Source organism: Symphalangus syndactylus, chromosome 5, assembly GCF_028878055.3.
Source record: "Symphalangus syndactylus isolate Jambi chromosome 5, NHGRI_mSymSyn1-v2.1_pri, whole genome shotgun sequence".
Taxonomy (NCBI): domain Eukaryota; kingdom Metazoa; phylum Chordata; class Mammalia; order Primates; family Hylobatidae; genus Symphalangus; species Symphalangus syndactylus.
In genome coordinates this window covers 116,867,067-116,890,126 of record NC_072427.2, presented here as the reverse complement: position 1 = coordinate 116,890,126, position 23,060 = coordinate 116,867,067, and the positions used below count along the sequence as shown (strand labels likewise).

At 39.3% G+C, this 23,060-nt stretch overlaps 1 protein-coding gene across 7 annotated transcripts in view; it reads right to left on the bottom strand.

Moving 5' to 3' along the window:
* NEDD4 (NEDD4 E3 ubiquitin protein ligase) overlaps window positions 1-23,060 on the bottom strand; it is a 167,963-nt gene that overhangs the window by 5,586 nt on the left and 139,317 nt on the right. For all 7 annotated transcript variants that reach the window (XM_055279239.2, XM_063639393.1, XM_055279240.2 and 4 more), the window contains 15 exons: window positions 20,332-20,451; window positions 18,135-18,335; window positions 16,397-16,477; window positions 16,112-16,166; window positions 15,963-16,021; window positions 14,561-14,626; window positions 9,540-9,769; window positions 8,849-8,970; window positions 8,690-8,760; window positions 6,643-6,738; window positions 6,240-6,313; window positions 5,922-5,982; window positions 2,050-2,109; window positions 1,861-1,968; window positions 831-927 (listed from right to left, as the gene is read on the bottom strand). In XM_055279239.2, the coding sequence (XP_055135214.2) occupies window positions 831-927; window positions 1,861-1,968; window positions 2,050-2,109; window positions 5,922-5,982; window positions 6,240-6,313; window positions 6,643-6,738; window positions 8,690-8,760; window positions 8,849-8,970; window positions 9,540-9,769; window positions 14,561-14,626; window positions 15,963-16,021; window positions 16,112-16,166; window positions 16,397-16,477; window positions 18,135-18,335; window positions 20,332-20,451 (1,501 nt within the window). The remainder of the gene's footprint in view (window positions 1-830; window positions 928-1,860; window positions 1,969-2,049; window positions 2,110-5,921; window positions 5,983-6,239; window positions 6,314-6,642; window positions 6,739-8,689; window positions 8,761-8,848; window positions 8,971-9,539; window positions 9,770-14,560; window positions 14,627-15,962; window positions 16,022-16,111; window positions 16,167-16,396; window positions 16,478-18,134; window positions 18,336-20,331; window positions 20,452-23,060) is intronic.

Sequence of the window (23,060 nt, the reverse complement as noted above, 5' to 3'; positions counted from 1 at the left end):
GAAAGGAAAAAAAAAAAAAGATTTCATGATCAAGTAAGTTTGGGAAACAATGCTTTTGTTTTCTTCTAACAGTAAAGGTTCTACAAAAGTCATGAAGAAATCCATTTAACTTTGTTTAGTCCAGCATTTCCCCAAAGGTATTCAACCATGACTCTTTGTTTTTATTTTTTAAAAAATACAGTTAGTAACATTCTGTGAAACTTCAAATGCTATCCTGAACTATCACATTAGAAGTAATGCTTTTTCTTTTTTTTGAGACAGGGTCTCAGTCTGTCGACCAGGCTGAACTACAGTGGTGCGATCTCAGCTCACTGCAACCTCCGCCTCCTGGGCTCAAGCAATTCTCCTGCCTCAGCCTCCTAAGTAGCTGGGACTACAGGTGTGCACCACCAAGCCCAGCTAATATTTGTATTTTTGGGTAGAGACAGGGTTTCACTGTGTTGGCTAGGCTCGTCTTGAACTCCTGACCTCAAGTGATCTGCCTGCCTCGGCCTCCCGAAGTGCTAGGATTACAGGTGTGAGCCACCCCTCCCGGCCAAGGTAGTGCTTTTTCTGTAACTGATGCATACTTGGCATAGAATTTGAAGTTAAAGAACGGAAAGTGACTCAAGTCATTTGATGTTTCCAGTTTTCCCCTTTATTATCTGATTAGAAGGTGTAAATACATTTTAGCCTACTCCAGTGTTCCTAATGGTATCACTTTCAAAATCTTAATTCTTTTTAAAATTAAGCTAAGTATTAGTAAATGATGGAAGCTTGAGGATTCATCAGCCATGAAAAAGACAATAGGCATTATTCCATTTTTTTAATGATCTATGGAAAATCCTTACCATATAGTTCAGCAAATCCATTCATAGGCACCCGAGATGTGCCAGTGACAAACTGAAGTAATCTTATTCTTTTTTCTGAATCCATCATTAAAACAGCCTGAATAAGATAAAAACATCATTTAGGGAATAGCACTGAGAAAAAGGTAAACAAATTATCCTGAAACATAAACTATCAGAATTTAGTTAGAATATTAATAATCCCTTACTAGATGTGGATGTTTCTTTTAGTTAAATTTTTGTTTATAGGTGGTTTATAAAGTTCTTGAAAACTCTATTTCTAAGGCTACATGGCAACTTTTTAGAATGGGATTATAACCTAGTGAAGTAACAAGATTTCTGTTGAGATGTGATTCATGACTTTTAAAAATTATATGCTGGGTGCAGTGGCTCATGCCTATAATCCCCAGCACTTTGGGAGGCTGAGGTGGGTGGATCACTTGAGGTCAGGAGTTTGAGACCAGCCTGGCCAACAAGGTGAAACCCCGTCTCTACTAAAAATAAAGAATAACCAGGCATGGTGGTGCATACTTGTAATCCCAGCTACTCGGGAAGCTGAGGCAAGAGAATTGCTTGAACATGGGAGTTGGAGGTGGCAGTGAGCCGAGATTGCACCATCGCACTCCAGCCTGGGAGACAGAGGGAGACTCCATCTCAAAAAATACATTATATTAATATTATTGAATGGCATACCTATTTCTCTATGAGAAATTTTAAAAGAGCCATCCAGGAGGCCCTAGGAATACCCTGCAGGTTATTACAAGTTCTTTCAGTCCCTACTTTAGTAGAAAACTAAGTGCCTGTCTCAGCCTGTCATTCCACCTACTACCTTCTGAACATTTTACTTACCTAGTAATAGTTACAGACCCAGAAGGTGCATGTATACAGTACAAAACCAAAGATAATTTTTGCTGGTCTGTATATTTTTCTGTATCAGTTAAGTGTAATCCACCAGTATAGTTAATCAAGAGTTGACTTAAATATGATTTGATCTATCAAAAAGTAATTTACGAAAATAAAAGTTTCAAATTACCTTCCAAAACCACTGTATAACCTGATGATTTGCACTGTAGCCATTCTTATACTTTGTATGTTCCCTCCAGTCATTCACATCAACATCTCCCAGTCCACACATAAGAAGCTACATAAGAAATGTCAAATTATAAACAAGGAAAATAATGGGTTCAAAATTTCTGTTTCAACATAAAATGTTATGTCTTACCTCTAGTTCATTTTCATCAAAAATTTTGATGAGGTCCTGTGGTATTAGTTCAAAGAATCCCTAGAAAAAAGATGTATTTAAAAACTTGATGGGCAGGGCCAATGGCCTTTCCTGTGCCTCAGCTTCTGGATGCTACTGGAGGAATCCCACATCCACACAAGTTTCTACCACTACACAATCATGGGCTCTTCACTGAGATCTCAATAGTGGCCAGAAAATGTACACGTGCACAGTCTGTTCTCTCTCATTTATTCCTCAAAGTGGCTATTTTTAAAACTTCCTGTGGCCAGACGGGTGGCTCATGCCTGTAATCCCAGCACTTTGGGAGGCCGGGTGGGCGGACTGCTTCAGCCAAGGAATTTGAGACTAGCCTGGGAAACATGGTGAAACACCGTCTTTACAAAAAAATACAAAAATTAGCCAGGCATGGTGGTGTGAACCTGTGGTCCCAGCTACTGGGGAGGCTGAGGTATTCCAGCCTCGGCAACAAAGTGAGATCCTGTCTCAAAACAACAAGAACAACAACAAAAAACAAATTTCCCATCCTTCTCAAGCCTCCACATCACCCCTTCTTTACAGTAGGTAAGTGTAAGTTCTATTTGAGGGAAAAGAGGCAATTAAGCACGATGGAACTCCCTCAAGCTTCTGCATCCCTGCGTCCCAACCATCACCAACACCCATCATGGCCTCCTTCCCACCGCAGTGGAAGACAGAGGTGCTGCCTTTTCTTTCAGGCTAGGCCTGCACCTGTGCTTCACCTGTTCCTCAGAAAGGTCATCTCACTAGATATCTTTCTCTTTACTGGCTCACTCAGTATGCATTTAAATTTGCTCAACCCATATCTACCTTTAAAACAAAGCAAAACAAACAAACAAACAAACAAAACTAATGACTCTTCTTCCCTTCACAGCCAAGTTCTTGACAGTGTTATGCACTTACCAAATCCATTCACTCACCTCCCATCTAACCCTCAACCCACTGCAATCGGACTTCTACACTACAGCTTCCTTGAAATTGTTCTGGAAAAAGTCAAAGATGGCTTTGCAGCTATATCTAATAAACACATTTAATTCCTTATCATATTTGACTTCTTTGCAGTATATGATTAAAACCACCTTTGCTATTGAAACTCTTCTACTCTTGATACCTTTCTGTCTGCCTCTGTTAATTTCCTTATTTCCGGCCAGGCGCGGTGGCTCACGCCTGTAATCCCAGCACTTTGGGAGGATGAGATGGGCAGATCACAAGGTCAGGAGATCGAGACCATCCTGGCTATCACGTGAAACCCCGTCTCTACTAAAAATACAAAAAATTAGCCAGGCGCAGTGGCGGGTGCCTGTAGTCCCAGCTACTCGGGAGGCTGAGGCAGGAGAATGGTGTAAACCCGGGAGGCGGAGCCTGCAGTGAGCCGAGATCGCGCCACTGCACTCCAGCCTGGGCGATAGAATGAGACTCCGTCTCAAAAAAAAAAAAAAAAAAAAAAAAAAAATATATATATATATATATATATATATATATTTCCTTATTTCCTTTGCAGTCTGTTTTTTTGTTTTTTTTTTCCCCATGCCCTAAACTGTCCATTCATAAACAATCCATTCAAAACAACAGTTAAGATGCTGGTGTTCCCAGGTCTCTCTCCACATGTGAGGCCATCCACTTTCACAGCCCTTTCACATTTTCCATCGTATCAAGTTCACAGCTTCACTACATTTAGGCAGATGATCCCCAAATCCATACATCTCTATCCTTTAAGTCTCCCTTTCTGAATGCCATTCAAATGCACATGCAGCTCTGACCACCACCACTATCTTCACTTCCTTACCATTCCTATCTCAACTCCCTCACCATTCCCTTAATTCCTTACCATTTCTCACCAAGATTACTGTAGCACTTTCCCAACTCTGCTGGGAAGTCTCTGCTGCTAGTCTGGCTCTCCTCTAGCTTGCTCTACATAGCACTTCCAGAATGATCTAAAACATAAATTGAATCTTGGTGTCTTATTGGTTAATAGCCTTTAATGCTACCTTCCTTCTCCCTCATTGAAATTCAGAGAAAACTCCGAACTCTACCACTTCACACACAGGCCCTGGATAAGCTGGTCTGTTAGCTCCGCAGGCTGACTGTTTCCCTCTTGCGTTCTCTCACCCAGCATACTCAACTGCCTGTGGGTACAGCCTGCCTTATTGCCAGACTTCACATATGCTGCTCCTGCTGCTGAGAACTGCATTTCCCTCTTCTGCATGGTTGGCCAATCCCTCTAGTCCTTCTTTGTCCCTTCCTTTGCCCCTCCCTGGCTTGTACTTCTCTTCTGTGCTCACCTAGCACTTTATGCTTGCCTCTGTTCATTTCACTCTTTACATCATACATCCCTTAATAACAGGACCTATGTCTTTTGGCCTGGTACAGCACCATACACATAGTACTCAATAGTGAATTTATGAGAAAGTATGTGACACACACACACACATTTTAGAGACAAGGTTTCACTCTGTAGCCCAGACTGGAGTGCAGTAGTGCCATCATAGCTCATAGCTCACTGTAGCCTCAACTTCCCAGACTCAAGTGATCCTCCAGCCTCGGCCTCCCAAGTAGCTGTGACCATATGCACATGCCATGACACCAGGCTAATTTTTTTTTTTTTGAGACGGAGTCTTGCTCTGTTGCCCAGGATGGAGTGCAGTGGTGCGATCTCAGCTCACTGCAACCTCTGCCTCTCAGGTTCAAGCAATTCCCCTGCCTCAGCCTCCCGAGTAGCTGGGACTGCAGGTGCACACCACCACGTCTGGCTAATTTTTTTGTATTTTTAGTAGAGACAGGGTTTCACATTAGCCAGACTAGTCTCAAACTCCTGACCTCAGGCAATCTGCCCACCTCGGACTCCCAAACTGCTGGGATCACAGGCGTGAGCCACTGTGCCCAAATTTTTAATTTTTTATAGAGATAAGGTCTCCCTATGCTGTCCACACTGGTCTCAAACTCCTGGGCTCAAGCAATCCTCCCGCCTCAGCCTCCTCAAGTGTTGGGATTATAGGCGTGAGCCACCACACCCAGCCAGATACATATTTAACAGAAGATTGTAAGTTAGCTTAAGAAATGAGTGCTCTGACGATCTGTCTACCAATTGGAAAAGTTTAAGTAACTTTTAAATTTATATTCTGAATAAAATATAGCGACAAAGAAAGGCAGCTATATGTCTTCACATGTAAATATCCCCAATAAATATCTGACAAAAGAAGAAAGTAGGCCGAGCACAGTGGCTCACACCTGTAACCCCAGCACTTTGGGAGGCCAAGGTGGATGGATCACTTGAGGTCAGGAGTTTGAGTTTGAGACCAGCCTGACCAACATGGTGAAACCCTGTCTCTACTAAAAATACAAAAATTAGCCAGGCATGGTGGCAGGCACCTGTAATCCCAGCTACTTGGGAGGCTGAGGCAGAAGAATTGCTTGAACCCGGGAGGTGCGGGTTGCAGTGAGCCAAGATCATGCCACTGCATTCCAGCCTGGGCGACAGAGTGACACACTCAAAAAAAAAAGAAGAAAGTCACAAAACAAAACATATAAGGTGATCCTATTTAGAAAAACAAACAATATGTTATACTATCCCTAAAGCACTCTTGTTCTTTTGCTGTCCTAAGGTGAAGAGAATGGAATAGGGAAAAGGCTTGGGGGAAAGGGGACCTGTCCATGTTTATTGTCTAGACTTGTTGAATGACTGAATGGAATATTTAGTTAATATAAAAATATAATTTAGAATGATTTCACAAAACAAGCCATATACTTATTTTTCTCAGATGTGATGAGGCCTAATATTTGAAACTGATAGGTTATACTGTGACAGTATGGAAGAGCAAATACAAGAAAATGAATACCTCTTTAAAAGCAGCCATTTGCTTCTGGATTCGGTTTACAAATCGCCATTGTATTACAAGACTAAAAAGAAACAACATTTCATTTTCACGTGAACCAAAACAAAATTCTGAGGCACAATTATTCCAGTTAGAAACAAAAACTAAAGGCTAGCTGAGCCCAAGGTAAAAGCTGAATATGAGTGCTTGCTACTGCATTGTGACAAAGAAAAAGAACACTGAGATTCTGGCCAAGGGGACAGAGAAAGATGGTAAGAAGAGTCTTTTTGGAATAAAGTACAAAATTATATCCAATAAAATACTTATTAATAAAATACTTACTAAATATATTCCTTTTTGTTCTTATTGGTGACAACTATTTCTGATCCACCATTTTTCAGCTCATGTTGGTGTGTCTAAAATTAAACACAATAACTTGATATGTTATTTTAGTGAGAAAAATTTAAGAAGTATACATATTGTAGTTATAAGAGAAACTTGGTGTTTTAAATTAAGTCCAGTCAAAAGTTAAAAGCTAAGAAAACTTAAAATACTAGTTTTACTAAAATAAATATGGAACAAGTCAAATGTTAAAGAAAGTACAAAATTCTTGCTCAGAGACAGCTTTTGTTACTGGAAAATAAATGTAAAAACAGAGCCTAGGAATGTATTAAGTGTACGTATTAACATCTAAACATTTGTTTCACAATTTATGTGCCATTTTAACTGATCAGAATTCACAAACCTGTCCAAAAAGTTCTTCATCTATGATAAACCTGAGGTCCAATTCTGTTGGGTCATTTTCAAGAATCCATCTTAGGGAATTGTAATATTCACTATCCTAGATGGGAAAATTACATATTTAAAATGTGTATACATAACACACCTGAAATTGCAAAAAACAGTATGTAGAAGGTCTGAATAATTGAGTAAAAGATGAGAGGTCAGATGGACATCCTTTACTTACACACATACATAAACAAAAATGTATGTGTGTATGTGTGTGTACTACAAAAAGAGACGGATGACAGCTAAGGGCAAGAGTAAAAATGCATCAATCAATCAATCGGTGCCTACTTAAAAGTTCAGAATCTATGTTTATGTGGAAGCAGTGGAGGTACAGATTTTATTATCCAGTTAAAGGAATGAATACAGAAGTTTTCAGACAAAATCTAACTTCTTTGAATATCCAGGAGCACTTAACGCATTCCTCATATGCCTATGTGATTTCGTGTTAAATGTTTTATTTTTATTTTTTAATTTAATTTTTTTTTTTTTTGAGACAGGGTCTCGCTCTATCCCTTAGGTCGGAGTGCAGTGGGGCGATCGTGGCTCACTGCAGCCTCGACATCCTTGGCTCAAGTGATCCTCCTATTTCAGCCTCCCCAGTAGCTGGGACTACAGGCACGCACCACCAAGCCCGGCTAATTTTTGTATTTTTTTGTAGAGACAGTGTATCACCATGTTGGCGAGGCTGGTCTCAAACTCCTGATCTCAAGTGATCCACCTGCCTCAGCTTCCCAAAGTGCTGGGATTACAGTTGTGCACCCCCATGCCCAGCACTGTGTGTGAAATGTTTAAGTAGCTATGAGGCCATTGTTTATACGCAGCCCGAGTTAAAGAAAAATCTCTAAATAAATATAGAGGCTCAATGAACCAACTCAAATAACTGTGCAATCTTATGATTTATAAAGAATCACACTGTTTGTGCTGTTAATATGTAATAAGAAAAGAATAAAAAATGAACTTGGTACTAAGGAAGATGTCCTGGAGTTCATGTGTGCACACATTGTGTGAGGCTATTCAGCAGCACAGGAAACAACATGGCTACAGTCCAGAGTGTAATCCTTGGGCTTCTGTGTTTTTCTAGGAGCCTAACCATAATGCTTTGCCTTTCGACTGCCATTTAAAAAATATACACCATTTGGCCGGGCACGGTGGCTCATGCCTGTAATCCCAGCACTTTGGGAGGCTGAGGCGGGCAGATCATGAGGTCAAAAGACGGAGACCATCCTGGCGAACATGGTGAAACCCTGTCTCTACTAAAAATATGAAAATTAGCTGAGTGTGGTGGCATGTGCCTGTAGTCCCAGCTACACAGGAGGCTGAGGCAGAGAAATGCTTGAACCTGGAAAGCGGAGGTTGCAGTGAGCCGAGATCATGCCACTGCACTCCAGCTTGGCAACAGAGTGAGACTCTGTCTCAAAAAAAAAATACATATATATATTTATATATATATATTATATACATATATGTATGTTATATATATTTATATATTATATACGTATATTATATATTTATATGTATTATATACGTATATTATATATGTATATTATATATGTATATTATATATATGCACATATATATGTGCATATGTATATATATATACAACATTCATCATAAAAGATCATAATGCAAATACTGATTCAAAAGATACATAACTTGTACAACCTATTGAAGTATTTCGTGGGATATTTAATGTTATCTATAACTTATTCTGAAATGCATGAAGAAACTAAGATAGACTGATGGATAGACAGATAGGTATGTGATAAAGTAAATCTAGAAAAAAGCAATTGTGAGTAGTGGATATGCAAGTGTCCAATGTAAAGTTCTTCCAACTTTATTATATGTTAGAAAATTTTCATAATAAAATGTTAAGGAAAAAGTTCATTTGTATTTTGAAACATGATAATATATTGATTTCCATGTAATTAAAAGCAAATTCTTCAAAATGTTCAAGGTGCTTGTTAAATTATACTTCATCTATACTATAAGTGAAAAAGACATACCACAGATTCCATATCATGAAGGGTTATTGGTTTGTGAAGCATCATCCTGTAAAATGGGCGGATGAAAAAACCTTGCAAAAAAACAAATATATTTAGAATGATTACCAAGTGAAAGAAAACAAGTAATTACATTGTAAGAAGTTTATACTTAATACTAACCATCCAACAGTTTGCCATGATAAACTGCCATTCCAGCTACCCGACCAATAAACTTGAAGTAAGAGAGGTGATCTTCGTTACACAATCCAGAGTTTGGATTTATCTGTAGGGTATAATTGTCCCTGTAAAGACAACCCCATTTAAATACTTCATCTGAAAAACTTTAATATGGCAAATAATTATAAATAATCTTCCTCTTTTAAGAGTTGTTTGTCACTGTTAGAACCACATTCCTCCACTGGATTTAATGGTTTTAAAAGTAGTAATTTCTGTCAAAAAGTGGAAATAACCCAAATGTCCTTTGGCAGATGAATGTATAAACAAAGTTTTTTTGTTCGTTTGTTTTTGGGATGGAGTCTTGCTCTGTCGCCCAGACTGTAGTGCAATGGCATGGTCTCAGCTCACTGCAACCTCCGCCTCCCAGGTTCAAGCGATTCTCCCACCTCAGCCTCCCGAGTAGCTGGGACTACAGGTGCCCGCCACCACGCCTGGGTAAGTTTTTGTATTTTTAGTAGAGACAGGGTTTCACCGTGTTAGCCAGGATGGTCTCGATCTTCTGACCTCGTGATCCACCTGCCTTGGCCTCCCAAAGTGCTGGGATTACAGGCGTGAGCCACTGCGCCCGGCCGACTCTTACTTTTAAAACAGTGATTTTTCTTTTTCTGTCTATAATCATTGTAAAGGTACTTACGTAGCAGAATATTCAAACAACCCATAATAAGGGTTAAACATTTCCTTTGAGATCAGGAAGAACCATTCTCTGGCGACTCCTCCATAATCCAATCCCTTTTCACCATCAAACTCAATCCACAGTCGAGCCTTGAGGAAGTCTGCTCTCTTGACACCCATAATTCTCCGGTAAGAGTCTTCAAGAACAGTTGCTCGGCGAAGTTTCATTTCAAATTTGTTTGGAATGTCATTCTGAAAATCCAGAGGAGACACTTATTGTTTAAATCAGTTCAACATAATAACAAACCTATCTCTCATAAAGTTATACCATTCCCTCTACACCCTGTGTCCAAGTCTCTTTTTCCTTACATAATATACTCAGGGAAAACACAACTACGTATATTGTCTTGGTTTCCTCTATGGTATAAGAGAGTTCCTGCATTTTCTCTAATCACTCAGTAATATAGACTTCTTTATATCTGAAGATGCTTTTTTTTTTTTTTTTGAGACAGCTCTGTAGTGCAGGCTGGAGTGCAGTGGCGTGAACATGGCTTACTGCAGCCTCGACCTCGTGGGCTCAAGTGATCCTCTTGCTTCTGATTCCTAAGTAACTGGACCATAGGCGCATGCCATCATGCCTGGCTAATTTTTTAAGTTTTTGAGGTCTTGCCATCTTGCCTAGGCTGGTCTCAAACTCCTAAGCTCAAGCAATCCTCCCATCTTAGCCTCCCAAAGTGCTGAGGTTACAGCCATGAGCCACGGCACCTGGCCTAAAGAAGCTATTGATGGTGATGGTAATGCCCCCATGAAGGCATTTCGTTAACAGTCCTTTTCATATTAAGTTCCAATGAACACCGTTCTATGACCTGTAGGACAGCCACTGCTTGCTAGCTGTTGTGCCTGTCTGTTCAGGGTTTTCCCTACCTCTACTTTCCTCCCTGGAGTCTGTCTTCCTTCACTCATTAACATATGGTGACATTTACAGACTGTGCCAGTGATATATTTTGGCTGTGTCCCTACCCAAATCTCATCTTGAATTGTAACTCCCACAATCCCCACGTGTCATGGGAAGAACCCAGTGGGAGGTGATTGAATTATGGGGGCGGGTCTTTCCTGCACTGTTCTCGTGATAGTGAGTGGGTCTCACGAAATCTAATGGTTTCTATGCACAAGCTCTCTCTTTGCCTGCTGCCATCCACGTTAAGATGTGACTTGCTCCTCCTTGCCATCTGCCATGATTGTGAGGCCTCCCCAGCCATGTGGAACTGTAGGTCCAATAAACCTCTTTCTTTTGTAAATTGCCCGGTCTCGGGTATGTCTTTATCAGCAGCGTGAAAACGGACTAATACAGCCAGGCATGGGTCCCCTGGAATGGTAGGTTAACTCATTTAACCTTATAACAACACTATGCAAAAGCTACTATTATTGTCTTCATTTTACACATAAAACTGAAGAAGACAACAAAGTCTTAGCTCCTGAGTCTGTGCTCTTAATTAATGGAGCTACATTACCTCACTAATCTTTAGTACCTTCTTTGCTTATGTGACAAATGTACACAACTATGATTTAGGCAGAACTTATTGTAAATTTTACAAAAGATATATCTAAATATTTTATTCCTCAGTATTTCATGGGCAAATTTCCAGGGGAAACCAGTAAGAGAAAACATGCCATCAATATTCTGTCACCTCCAAAAAAGGTTAGCTCTAAGGAAAAAAAATCAATTTCATTTTCAATTTATTTAGGGAAAATGGAAAGCTCTATAGAAATATAATAATGTAAGCAGTTGATATAAACAATATAAGCATGATATGAGCAGTTTCCTGTACTGCTTATGTCATTAAAAAAATGGTAAGCTTGCAGAAAAGCAACTTTAGACTGGATACTAGGCAGCTGGTGCAGGTAAGCATTTATCAAAGGCCTACTCTGGGCCAGGTGGTATTGTAGTAGGGTCAACGATGGGGAATAAAGGGAATAAAAACATAGGGTAAGATGTCATTGCTTCCTCAAGGAGTTTCTCATCTGGTGCATATGTGAAAAACAAGTATAAATGCTGCTAATTCTGAGACTTAAAATAGGAGGACAATTGCTGATGACAGAGATGGAAGCAATGTCTGCAGGGCATAAAAGACTGAGCTATTGACTTCAAATGAGGCAATCAAGAAGGCTTTGAGAGGAAGTCTTTAGACAGAGAAAGGGAGGGAAGGACGGAGGAACAGCATACATGAGGGGTCTGATATATTTAATACCTAGAGGGCACAGAAGGAGAAGACGGGAGAGGAAGGGAAAGAAAGCAGGGATTATAGTGAAAAAATGCGAAAAAGTAGTCTGGGGCCAGAGGGTGGACAGTGTAAATGCAGTTGGGAAGAGTTTCTGGGTAGGGGAGCCACATGGTCAGATTGCTGGGTTCTCAGAAGCTGATGGGACAGGGTGCAAAGGGTGGTTCTAAAGAGGAGAAACAAGAGGCACACTGGTCAGTTAAAGACCCCTGGAATAGCTCAGTGAGAGAAGACAGAGGGACCTGTGAAGGAGCAATGGTAGTGGAAGAAGAGAGGGCTACAGGAGAAACTTCAGTGTTTGAACTGAGTTGTAGACAAGTGCATGCATTCTGGAATCTGGCCGTGTTCAAATCTTGACTCCACCATTCACTAGGAGTGAGACTTTAGGCGGGTTACATGTCTTTTCTAAGGATTAGTTTCCTCATCTATAAAATAGGGATAATAATAATGATAGCTACCCAGATGGAGTTGTTTCAATTCCATGCATTAAAAATGCTTACACAGTATCTGGCATATGGTAATTATTAGCCATCATTATTCCTAACTACAAGATGTTGAGGATAAGGAAGAGGAAAAGGTTAAAGACAGTGCACGGCTTTCAAGCATCAGTTTTTAATTTTTTTTTTTTTTTTTTTTTTGAGACAGAGTACTGCTCTGTCATCCAGGCTGAGTGCAGTGGCATGATTATAGCTCAGTGCAGCTTTGAACTCCTCAGCTCAAGTAATCCTCCTGCTTCAGCCTCCCAAAGTGCTGGGATTACAGGCATGAGCCACTGCACCTGGTGTTTTTAATATTCTTTATTTCTGTTTTGGTGCTACACGTTCTTACATTCTAAGTGTTCTGCTCTTTTGCTATGATGTGTCTAGATACAGATTTTATTTTTAAAGTACTGCTTGGGCCTTTTTATTAATGTGAGAATTCATATTCTTAGCCTTCTCCTCATGATCTTGGTCCCCTCCTTCTGGAGTGACTTCATGTCTTTTAACCTTTCTTTTATATGTTTATCCCTTTACATACCTTTGTTGCATTCTGGGTAATTTCCATACAAATTAATTAATTTCTCTCTTAATTCTCTTAGTCACCAATATGATATGTCATGTTGCTTAGGGACATGGGATCTGGAGCTAGACCACTTAGTTTTTCTACTTAATAACCATGGGACTTGATCACATTGCCTATTCTCTCTGTGCCTCAGTTTCCTCATCTGTGAAATGTAATAGTAGTCCCTTCCTTACAGAGTTATTGTAGACATTAAATGAATAACACATTAAACTTCTAAGAAGAATGCCTGGTATGCAGTGAGAGATCAACGAATATAATTGCTTTTATCTTTTTTTTTTTTTTTTTTTTTTTTTGTATTTTGTGGCCTGTAATGGCATTCTCCCATCTTCTGCTGCCTGGAAGACATTAACAATTAGATACTACAACATGTTTCAACCACTCAGAGTGGCAAATGGAGAAGCTAGTGCTTCTATTCCTCCAGCATATTCTCATTAACAATGAAAATATTTAACAGAACAATAAATCAGCAAACATTTAAAATCCCAAAGTCTAGAAGTAGAAAACAAATTTCCAGGGAAATTTTGACACAAAGTTATTCGTTTTTTTTTTCTTTTTTTTTTTTGAGACAGGGTCTCACTCTGTTGCCCAGGCTGGAGTGCAGTGGCGCAATCTTGGCTCACTGCAACCTCTGCCTCCTGGGTTCAAGCGGTTTTCCTGACTCAGCCTCCCGAGTAGCCAGGATTACAGGTGTGCACCATCATATCTAGCTAATTTTTGTATTTTTAGTAGAGACAGGGGTTTCACCATGTTGGCCAGGCTGGTCTCGAACTCTTGACCTCAAGTGATCCACCCACCTCGACCTCCCAAAGTGCTGGGATTACAGGCGTGTGCTACTGCGCCTAGCTCACAAAATTATCCTTAAAAATGAGTTTAGAAAGTTGATGATATTTAAGGATTTTATTAGGGCATAAAATGTTTACACTAAAAAAAACTATCATGTTTTATTTCTGTTAAAAATTTGGGTGAAAATCTGAGGTAGCCGACCCACCATCTTGAATCTTTGTGAAAGCCAGTTTCTGGCTTAGAATGCAAGAAAGTATAACCCAATATGGCCACCTAGTGGTAGTATTCCTAAACTGCAGGCAAAGGAGGACAGGATGAGCAAGTAAACTAGTAGACACCAACAGAAATCAAATAGATGGCAGATGATGAGTTTAGTTCCAAACATATTGCATATGTGGTGATGGGAAAAAGTGTAGTGAACATAACTGATAAACATAAGGAAGCACAGTTCCGCTCATGATTGTATTTTTAAATGATGCAGAGACATTACATTTGAAGCTGTAGAGAATGAATGACTTTCGCTGGAAAACAACAAAGTCATAAAAAAATCCAGAGAGTCCTCCAACACAGTCAAAGACTAGGCCAGAAGATAATTTCCTGAGCCACTCTTGCTCAGATTCTACAAAGATCAAGCCCCATAAACCCCACAAGGATACACCAGGTTAGAGCTCTGGAAAGCAAACTTTAAATGCCATTTTTCTATATTATAAAATATATTGAAAAATAAAGACATAAAGTAATTATGGTCTGTAGTGATATATCACAGCTACTCAAAAAATGAGCATCCTTTCTCTAGGAAAAACTGTTCACTCAAAGTTGTTACAAATATAGAACAAATTATTACTTTAAAAAAACATTTCCCATTACTTTCCATCTATATATTAATGACTCTTAAGTATTTATTACAAATACCACTAACCTGCTTCTTCAACTTTCTTCGGAAGAACTCATACTTTCTTTTGTAATCCCTGGAGTAGGGCACTGCCTTTAGTTGGAAATTTTGGAAAAATAAAGAAATTTAGGTTGTTTTTATTCTGGAACAATTTTTAAAGTTCCCTGCAGGGTATTTTATGAACCTAAGTTAAGGGCATTAAAAGAAAAATATTTGGAAAGAAAAGTTTAATTAGAAGAAAAATAAATACAAAACTTTAAACTTTAAAATATTTAATTTCTCTGTTTAAGATAAAATTATATTCAGCAATTCCTATGGCTGTAATTTTCATTATGCAATATACTTAAAATGCAGCATGCCAGAAATAGGAAATTTCTTCCAGGTAGAGAAATATTAGAAACAAAAATTTCCATTTCTAAAGAGACTTTCAAAGTGATTTCTCCATTAAAGGGACAATGTGAAAAGTGTACCTTTTCCTTGAACTCCAAGGAGTTGCCTTTTTGAGCTATTAAAGGACTACATGTTGAGATAGTAAATAGTAATAAAAAGCGGTATCTTCAGTTTTATTTATTTTTATGAATTAGAAAAAATCTGAATAAAATGGAAAAAGCTGCTATAAAAAAGGATAATTTTCCTATCAATCTGACTCAAGAGTAGTACAATTATCATACATGGTAATATTTATACTTAAGTGTGGATGTGTCTTACATACTGGGCATTTGCAATGATTTCTTTTTCTTTTTTTCTTTTTTTTTTGAGATGGAGTCTCGATCTGTCGCCCAGGCTGGAGTGTGGTGGTGCAATCTCAGCTCACTGCAACCTCCACCTCCTGGATTCAAGTAATTCTCCTGCCTCAGCCTCCCAAGTAGCTGGGACTACAGATACCTGCCACCATGCCCAGCTGATTTTTTTTGCATTTTTAGCAGAGACAGGGTTTCACCACCTTGGCCGGGCCGGTCTCAAACTCCTGACCTCAGATGATCCACCTGCCTTGGCCTCCCAAAGTGCTGGAATTACAGGTGTGAGCCTGGCTTGATTTCTATCAAAAAATTTAAGAATGACCCTGGAGTGGATAGGGTGCTGCTGCTTCCTCATCCGCATACACTCTCTGCTCCTCTCTGATTTGTGGAGGACTGTCATCATTCTTGTTCAGACAGTGGGAGGCACCAGCCAGAGCTCAGCAGCCCACACTGCCTTAGCATTCCGACTGTCTGGCTCACTTGGCCCCCACTGCTATTGCGTAGGGTAAGGATAATGACATTATAGAATCTTTTCAAATAACTGAGACTTGGAGTATGGGAAATGGGGGAGAGGAGAGAATATGTGCTTTCCTCTCAATGCCTGTAGGGTTATGCCCTTGACTATCTGCTCTTGAAGAGACAGGTGAGAGGACAGTCCCATCAGAGCACACTGGCACAGAGAGACTTACTGGTCCAGTTATTGCTACATTCTCCAACCGAGGATCTTCCCATTGTGTTCTTTTTATATCTGAAGGGAAGAAAAAGAAAAAAGATGTACTTTCTCACACATAAAATTTATTACAAAAAATAACATAATGAAAAATCGCACTGCACATACTGTGATTTATGTAGAAGATTCTTCCATCTGTGTGAGTTCTCTCTTCCCATCCTGGCTATAATTAAGAATGTATTTCAGTTATTTTAGGATAGGGTTTTAGATGAATGGATAGAAAAATAACACTGGTTGTATGGGTAATTTAACTTGCATATTCCATTCCATTCTTAGAAGGTATCAACATTTTAATAATAATATTAATGATAGCTGATAAAGAACTACTATATCTGAAAATGCAAAATATTTGAGATAGCCAAGTTAGATGGGTTAGCATTTCTATACACTTACAGGTAAAGGCCCTAGATCATTGGAAGTATCCAGTGATGTCTTTCCTCTCAGATGGACTGGAATTTTCAATCTTGGATCTTCCTTTTTTGGTGGAGTAAATAAAGAACAATACACACAAATTTTAAAATAATGAAAGTCAGTCTGTTACCATATTTTCTAACATCAATGGATATTTAAAATATTCTCTTGTAAAAGTCAATTTATACTTTATTTCCTAAATATGTGACACAATATTTTCTCCTTCTAAAATCTATCACTGTCAGGCTATAATATCAAAAGGAATAACCATCAGTTTTCAGGATCACCACTAACTGGTCATCTCTTTTGCCTTGCTCTTTAGGAAATGTGTCACTATATAGGGCTTTTCTCTATGTAAAAATTGGTGAAAGAGTGGGACACATGATATTTCTTTCTTTTTTTTTTTTGAGACAGAGTTTCGCTCTTGTCGCCCAGGTTGGAGTGCAATGGCACCATCTCAGCTCACTGCAACCTCTTCTTCCCAGGTTCAAGGGATTCTCCTGCCTCAGCCTCCTGAGTAGCTGGGATTACAGGCATGCACCACCATGCCCCGCTAATTTTTGTATTTTTAGTAGAGACTGGGTTTCTCCATGTTGGCCAGGCTAGTCTTGAACTCCTGACCTCAGGTGATCCACTCGCCTTGGCCTCCCAAAGTGCTGGGATTACAGGCATGAGCCACTGTGCCCGGCCCTGGACCACATATTTCTAAACCCCAGAACATGCATTTTGCCAGCTATCTGTTCAAGGGTTGATTAATATTTTTGAATAGCAGGAAGGTAAGCCCAAAAAGGTTATCAAAGGCCAATTCAGAATGTTAAAAAAGAGAACAAAATTCAATTTATTTGGTTTAATTTACATATATTATTAATTTATTAAATAATTTTAGTATTATTTAAGCTATGTTGGTCTTTTAATAATTAATTAAAATCTATTCATCTGCTGCTAATTTTAAGTAATTTTTCTTTCTTTCTTTTCTTTTTTTTTTTTTGAGATGGAGTCTCGCTCTGTTGCCCAGGCTGGAGTGCAGTGGCGCAATCTCGGCTCACTGCAAGCTCTGCCTCCCGGGTTCACGCCATTCTCCAGCCTCAGCCTCCCGAACAGCTGGGACTACAGGCACCCGCCACCACGCCCAACTAATTATTTTGTATTTTTAGTAGAAACGGGGTTTCACCATGTTAGCCAGGATGGTCTCGATCTCGATCTCCTGACCTCGTGGTCTGTCCCCCATGGCCTCCCAAAGTGCTGGGATTACAGGCATGAGCCACTGCACCCGGCCTTTAGGTAATTTTTCTATTAGTGGTAAGCCAAGCACTAAACAATTTTAAGCCTTATCTTAAAATAAAAATACTTGTTCTACCTAGCCTCACAAGGTTTTTTTGATATTAAATGAGATATGGATTCAAAAGTGCTTTGGAGCTATAAACCCTCATATAAAAGCAAAGGATTATTCCTATATATCTTCTTAAGCATTTATGGCTAGTGAGCTAAAAACTGGAAATAGGAAGTAAACATGAATATCTCCATCATAATCCAAAACAATATTAAAAAGAGGCATAAGCATTCTCCTGAATACAAATAATATTATTAAGAATTCAATATATCTTTCAATGAATATTAGGAAACATAGGTTATACTAATATACACGTAAAGATTTTAAGGAACTATGCGTAAGAGATGATTATTGTTGTTATGAATTTAAATGGAAGAGTATCAGAGTTACCCAGGTGGTGGTTTTAGTGTTATGGTCGATAAAGAAAGGCCTCCCATTTGGTGCATGCCGGACTTCCCAGCCTTTAGGAAGGAATCCTCGCTCAATTTCAGATGGCTGGGTCACCTGCTGGCCCGAATCACTGGTGAAGGCTTGTGATTGAGGGCCTGCAGAACTCTGGCTTGAGGTCAGCTGACTGGTCTCCACTGTGGCCTGGCATATTAATGAAATCATATTGTAATATTTTATAGAGAGAGAACTCACAAATAGATGCAGTTAAAAAGGTAACTTAACCTGCAAATAGAATACACACCCTCCATTAAAGAGACTCTAAATATTTGAGGCTCATTTTCAAATGTAGTTATGGCATGTTAATATTTTCCCAACATTTCAATAATGCATTACATTTAATAACATTTTTCCAATAAATTATTTTGTAAAACTTTATTTTTTACAGTAATTTATAATTTCTCAACTAGTTCTCAAGCAGTAAGATGATAGTTAACAGTCTGCTGTGGGTGCATCTGACTGAAGGAGCGAGGTCCACAAGCTCAAGCCCTAGATGCAAGGGGAGCTCTGGTGCCTATAGGAGGAGGTCGCCTTTGTTTTCCCAAAACTCACAGGATGGGGAATTCTTCATACACAGAAGTAGATTCAAATGTTGGGCAGACAAAATGAATGGCAAACATCTACCACAGAAATGGATAATTGAAGTGTAATATATTCATGATGGAATATTAGTAGTTAAGAGAAATACACTGGATCTATAAATAACATGGACAGAGCTTTAAAACAATGTTAAGCAAAAAAGGTGTAGACTTACAGGGCCACAACATCAATGCAAAGTTTTTTTTAATCAAGCAGCACCTCATTCTATAAAATAAAATGAGTGTTCTCTCGTTGCAAAATTAGAAACAAAGGCATATAAACAATATTTTACATTTTCTTTTCCTTTTCCTTTTTTTTTTTTTTTTTTTTCCAGACGGAGTTTTGATCTGTTGCCCAGGCTGGAGTGCAGTGGTGCAATCTCCGCTCACTGCAACCTCTGCCTCCCAGGTTTAAGCAATTCTCCTGCCTCAGCCTCCCAAGTAGCTGGATTACAGGCATGCACCACCACGCCCAGCTAATTTTATTTTACATTTTTTAAGCTCTTTATCTAAGTATATAAAAAAGGCTAGAAAACACAACAAATTTAAGATGGTGGTTCCCCCTGGGGAATGGGACCAAGAGCTTGGCTAAAAGGAATTTAATCTATAAGACTTTATTTTTAAAAATAAAATGTCTAGAAATTAATATGGTAACTTGTTAATGATGGTAATTCTGAGTGTAAATGATATGTGCATTTGCTATATTATTCTCTGCAGTTTTCAATGTTAAAACATTTCTCAACAAGACACATGGTGATAAGAGAAAATAAATATTTTGCTAAACACTTACAAGGAAATATTATAGATGACACTGTTGCCAAGGGTGAGGTATCATCAGCATCAACTTTTTTTTTTTGAGATGGAGTTTTTTGAGCTCTTGTTGCCCAGGCTGGAGTGAGCCACCTTGCCCGGCCCAGCATAAACTTCTTTAATAGATCCCAATCGCCAAGAGTATCTTTTAGTTAAAATAATGATCCTAACTATTCAAATTACAAAAATACCCAAAGACTAGATCATTTGCTTTTTCCTCTTATTCTCATTTGTACTTGTTTTATATAATAACAAGTGGTAATTCGTGTATATTAGAGATTCATAGGAAATGGTAGACACTTAACATCAGTGTCAGAAAATAAATAATTAGAAGATGCTATGGCCAGGCACGGTGGCTCAGGCCTGTAATCCCAGCACTTTAGGAGGCCAAGGTGGGTGGATCACCTGAGGTCAGGAGTTTCAGATCAGCCTGGCCAACATGGTGAAACCCTGTCTCTACTAAAAATACAAAAATTAGCCAGGCGTGGTGGCGGGCGCCTGTAATCCCATCTACTCGGGAGGGTGAGGCAGGAGAATCGCTTGAACCCAGGAGGCAGAGGTGCAGTGAGCCACGATCACACCATTGCACTCCAGCCTGGGTGACAAGAGTGAGACTCCATCTCAAAAAAAAAAAAAAAAAAAAAAAAAGCTGCCAGAAGTATCCAGTGTATACTACAAAGTGATGTAATAGTTTACATAGGGATGTGACGTTGAAATCCTGTAAGAAAGCAAGTTAATAGACTGCAGGATACCTGTACAGTGGGCTTTGTCCAAGTAGTCGTTCTGGAATTGTGATCTACATAATATGATCTTCCTCTTTCATCTTGTTTTTCTTCCCAACCTGGTGGTAATCCAGATGAAGTAGGCAAAAGCTAAAGTGAAGAATAACAGAAGAATTAAATACATCAAGTTTAAGAATCCTTCTATCACCCCCAAAAGTTCCCTCCGTCCCTATGCCTACTCCCAGGCCCCAAGCAACCACTCATCTGCTCTCTGTTGCTACAGTTTTGCCTTTTCTAGAAATATATATTATAATATATTATATTATAATATATATTTATATATTATATATATTTCTAGAAATATATATATTTATATATATATTATATATATATTTCTAGAAATATATATATTTATATATATATATTATATATATATTTCTCTCTCTCCCTCTCTGAGAGACAGAGGGAGAGAGAGAGAGAGAGACGGAGAGAGAGAGAGACAGAGTCTTGCTCTGCTGCCCAGGCTGGAGTGCAGTGGTATGATCTCGGCTCACTGCAACCTCTGCCTCCCGGGTTCAAGCTATTCTCATGCCTCAGCCTCCCGAGTAGCTGGGGATTACACGCATGTGCCAACACACCCAGCTAATTTTTATTTTTTTTTTAGTATCAACAGAGTTTCACCATATTGGCCAGGCTGGTTCCGAACTCCTGATCTCAAGTGATCCACCTGCCTTGGCCTCCCCAAAGTGCTGGGATTACAGGCATGAGCCACTGTGCCTGGCCAGAAGAATTAAATATTAATAAGAAAGAATCCTTTAAAAAACACCACATCCCTTCTTCACTACTTGTTTGCTTTAAAACAAATTATATTTTATTTTGAACTAAAACCATGTATTATAATAAAAATGGGTAAATTATACATTTTAGTGAAATAAACCACATTTTAAATATCTTAAAGTGTGCAAAATAAAGTGTACAGTACTTCACTTGGGAAAAAAAACACTATAACAATAATGATGAGAGTGATAACAACCCTAATAAAACGTAACAACAATAACAAGCACGTGCTCTGTTTAACACAGATAACGTCATTTACTTCCCACCTGAATTTCAATGAGATAATTACTAATACTGGCTCATTTTACTGGTGAGTAAACAGAAGCTTACAATATGGAAGTAACTTGTAACTCCACTTGATCTTAGCCAAAAGGTCCAGAGTGATGGAAGTAACTTGTTAAGCGACATTGCTTCTAAGGAATGGAGCTGAGATTTGAACCCAGGTAATCTAACAACAGAAATCATGCTTATCTGCTGAATGAACAGTCCTACTCCTGCCTTGTTTCTCTAAAAGCTAGGAGATGCTATTTATCATAGTTTGTTACAAATGAATAAAGAGAGGTCTGGTTATTTCCAGGCTTACTTAAAATAGTCCTAAATCCAGGCTGGGCGTGGTGGCTCACCCCTGTAATCCCAGCACTTTGGGGGACTGAGGTGGGTAGATCACCTGAGTTCAGGAGGTCGAGGCCAGCCTGGCCAACATGGTGAAACCTCGTCTCTACTAAAAATACAAAAAAAATTGGCTGGGCATGGTGGTGGGCACCTGTAATCCCAGCTACTCAGGAGGCTGAGACAGAAGAACCGCTTGAACCAGGAGGCAGAGGTTACAGTGAGCTGAGATCGCACCATTGCACTCTAGCCTGGGCAACAGAGCAAAACTCCAACTCAAAAAAAACAAAAATTAGCTGGGCATGGTGGTGTGCGCCTGTAGTCCCAGCTACTCGGGAGGCTGTGGCAGGAAAATCACTTGAACCCAGGAGGCAGAGGTTGCAGTGAGCTGAGATCGCACCACTGCACTCCAGCCTGGGCAATAGAGCGAGACTCCGTCTCAAAAAAAAGAAAAAAAAAAAAGTCCTAAATCTGGCCTTCCTGTTGTCATTTTGAACCAGATAAGCCCTGGTTTGGTGTGGCTCCCTAAGGTGGCTTACAACATAAAAACCATCACCACCAGTCTCCACACTGAAGACACCACTTACTAAATACACGGGAGCCCTACGTACTTTGGGGACAGTTGTGATGAGCTGTTAGATCACAAAATGATGGATTTAAATGCTGCCCAGTTCTACAAATGTCCATCAGCTGGTGAACAGATAAATGTAGTGGATATATCTCTACAATGGAATACCGTGCACTAATAGAGGCATGCAATAACATGGGTCTGTGTGAAAAACAGCATGCCAAGTGAAAGAGGTCAGACACTAAGCCTACACCCTACGACTCCCTTTACATGAGATTTCTAGAAAAGGCAAAACTGTAGCAATAGAGAGCAGATGAGTGGTTGCTTGCAAGAGAGTAGGCATAGGGATTGAGGGAACTTTTGGGGGTGATAGAAGTTTCTTAAACTTGATTGTGGTGATGTCTCCATAACTGTATAAATTTACAAAAACTCTTTAATTGTATGATCAAACATGGGTGGATTTTATGGTATGTAAATTATACTCCAAGAAAGCTCTTACCAAAAAAACCCCAATCAATGTATTGAGGGAAAAAAAAGGAATGGAAACAACTTTTCTGGTACTAAAATGTAAATCATCTCGAGATTCTGCTGCTCATCTGGTGCACCTAAAGTTGTGTCTTGGGTGAATGTCTGTCAGTCAATGAGAACTTCCACATATTCATTGTATAGAGGACATTATAAGGTGCAGAGGGAAAAATACCATGGAACTCAGCTTGAGCAGGCTCTGATCTAATGCAGGAGGCTG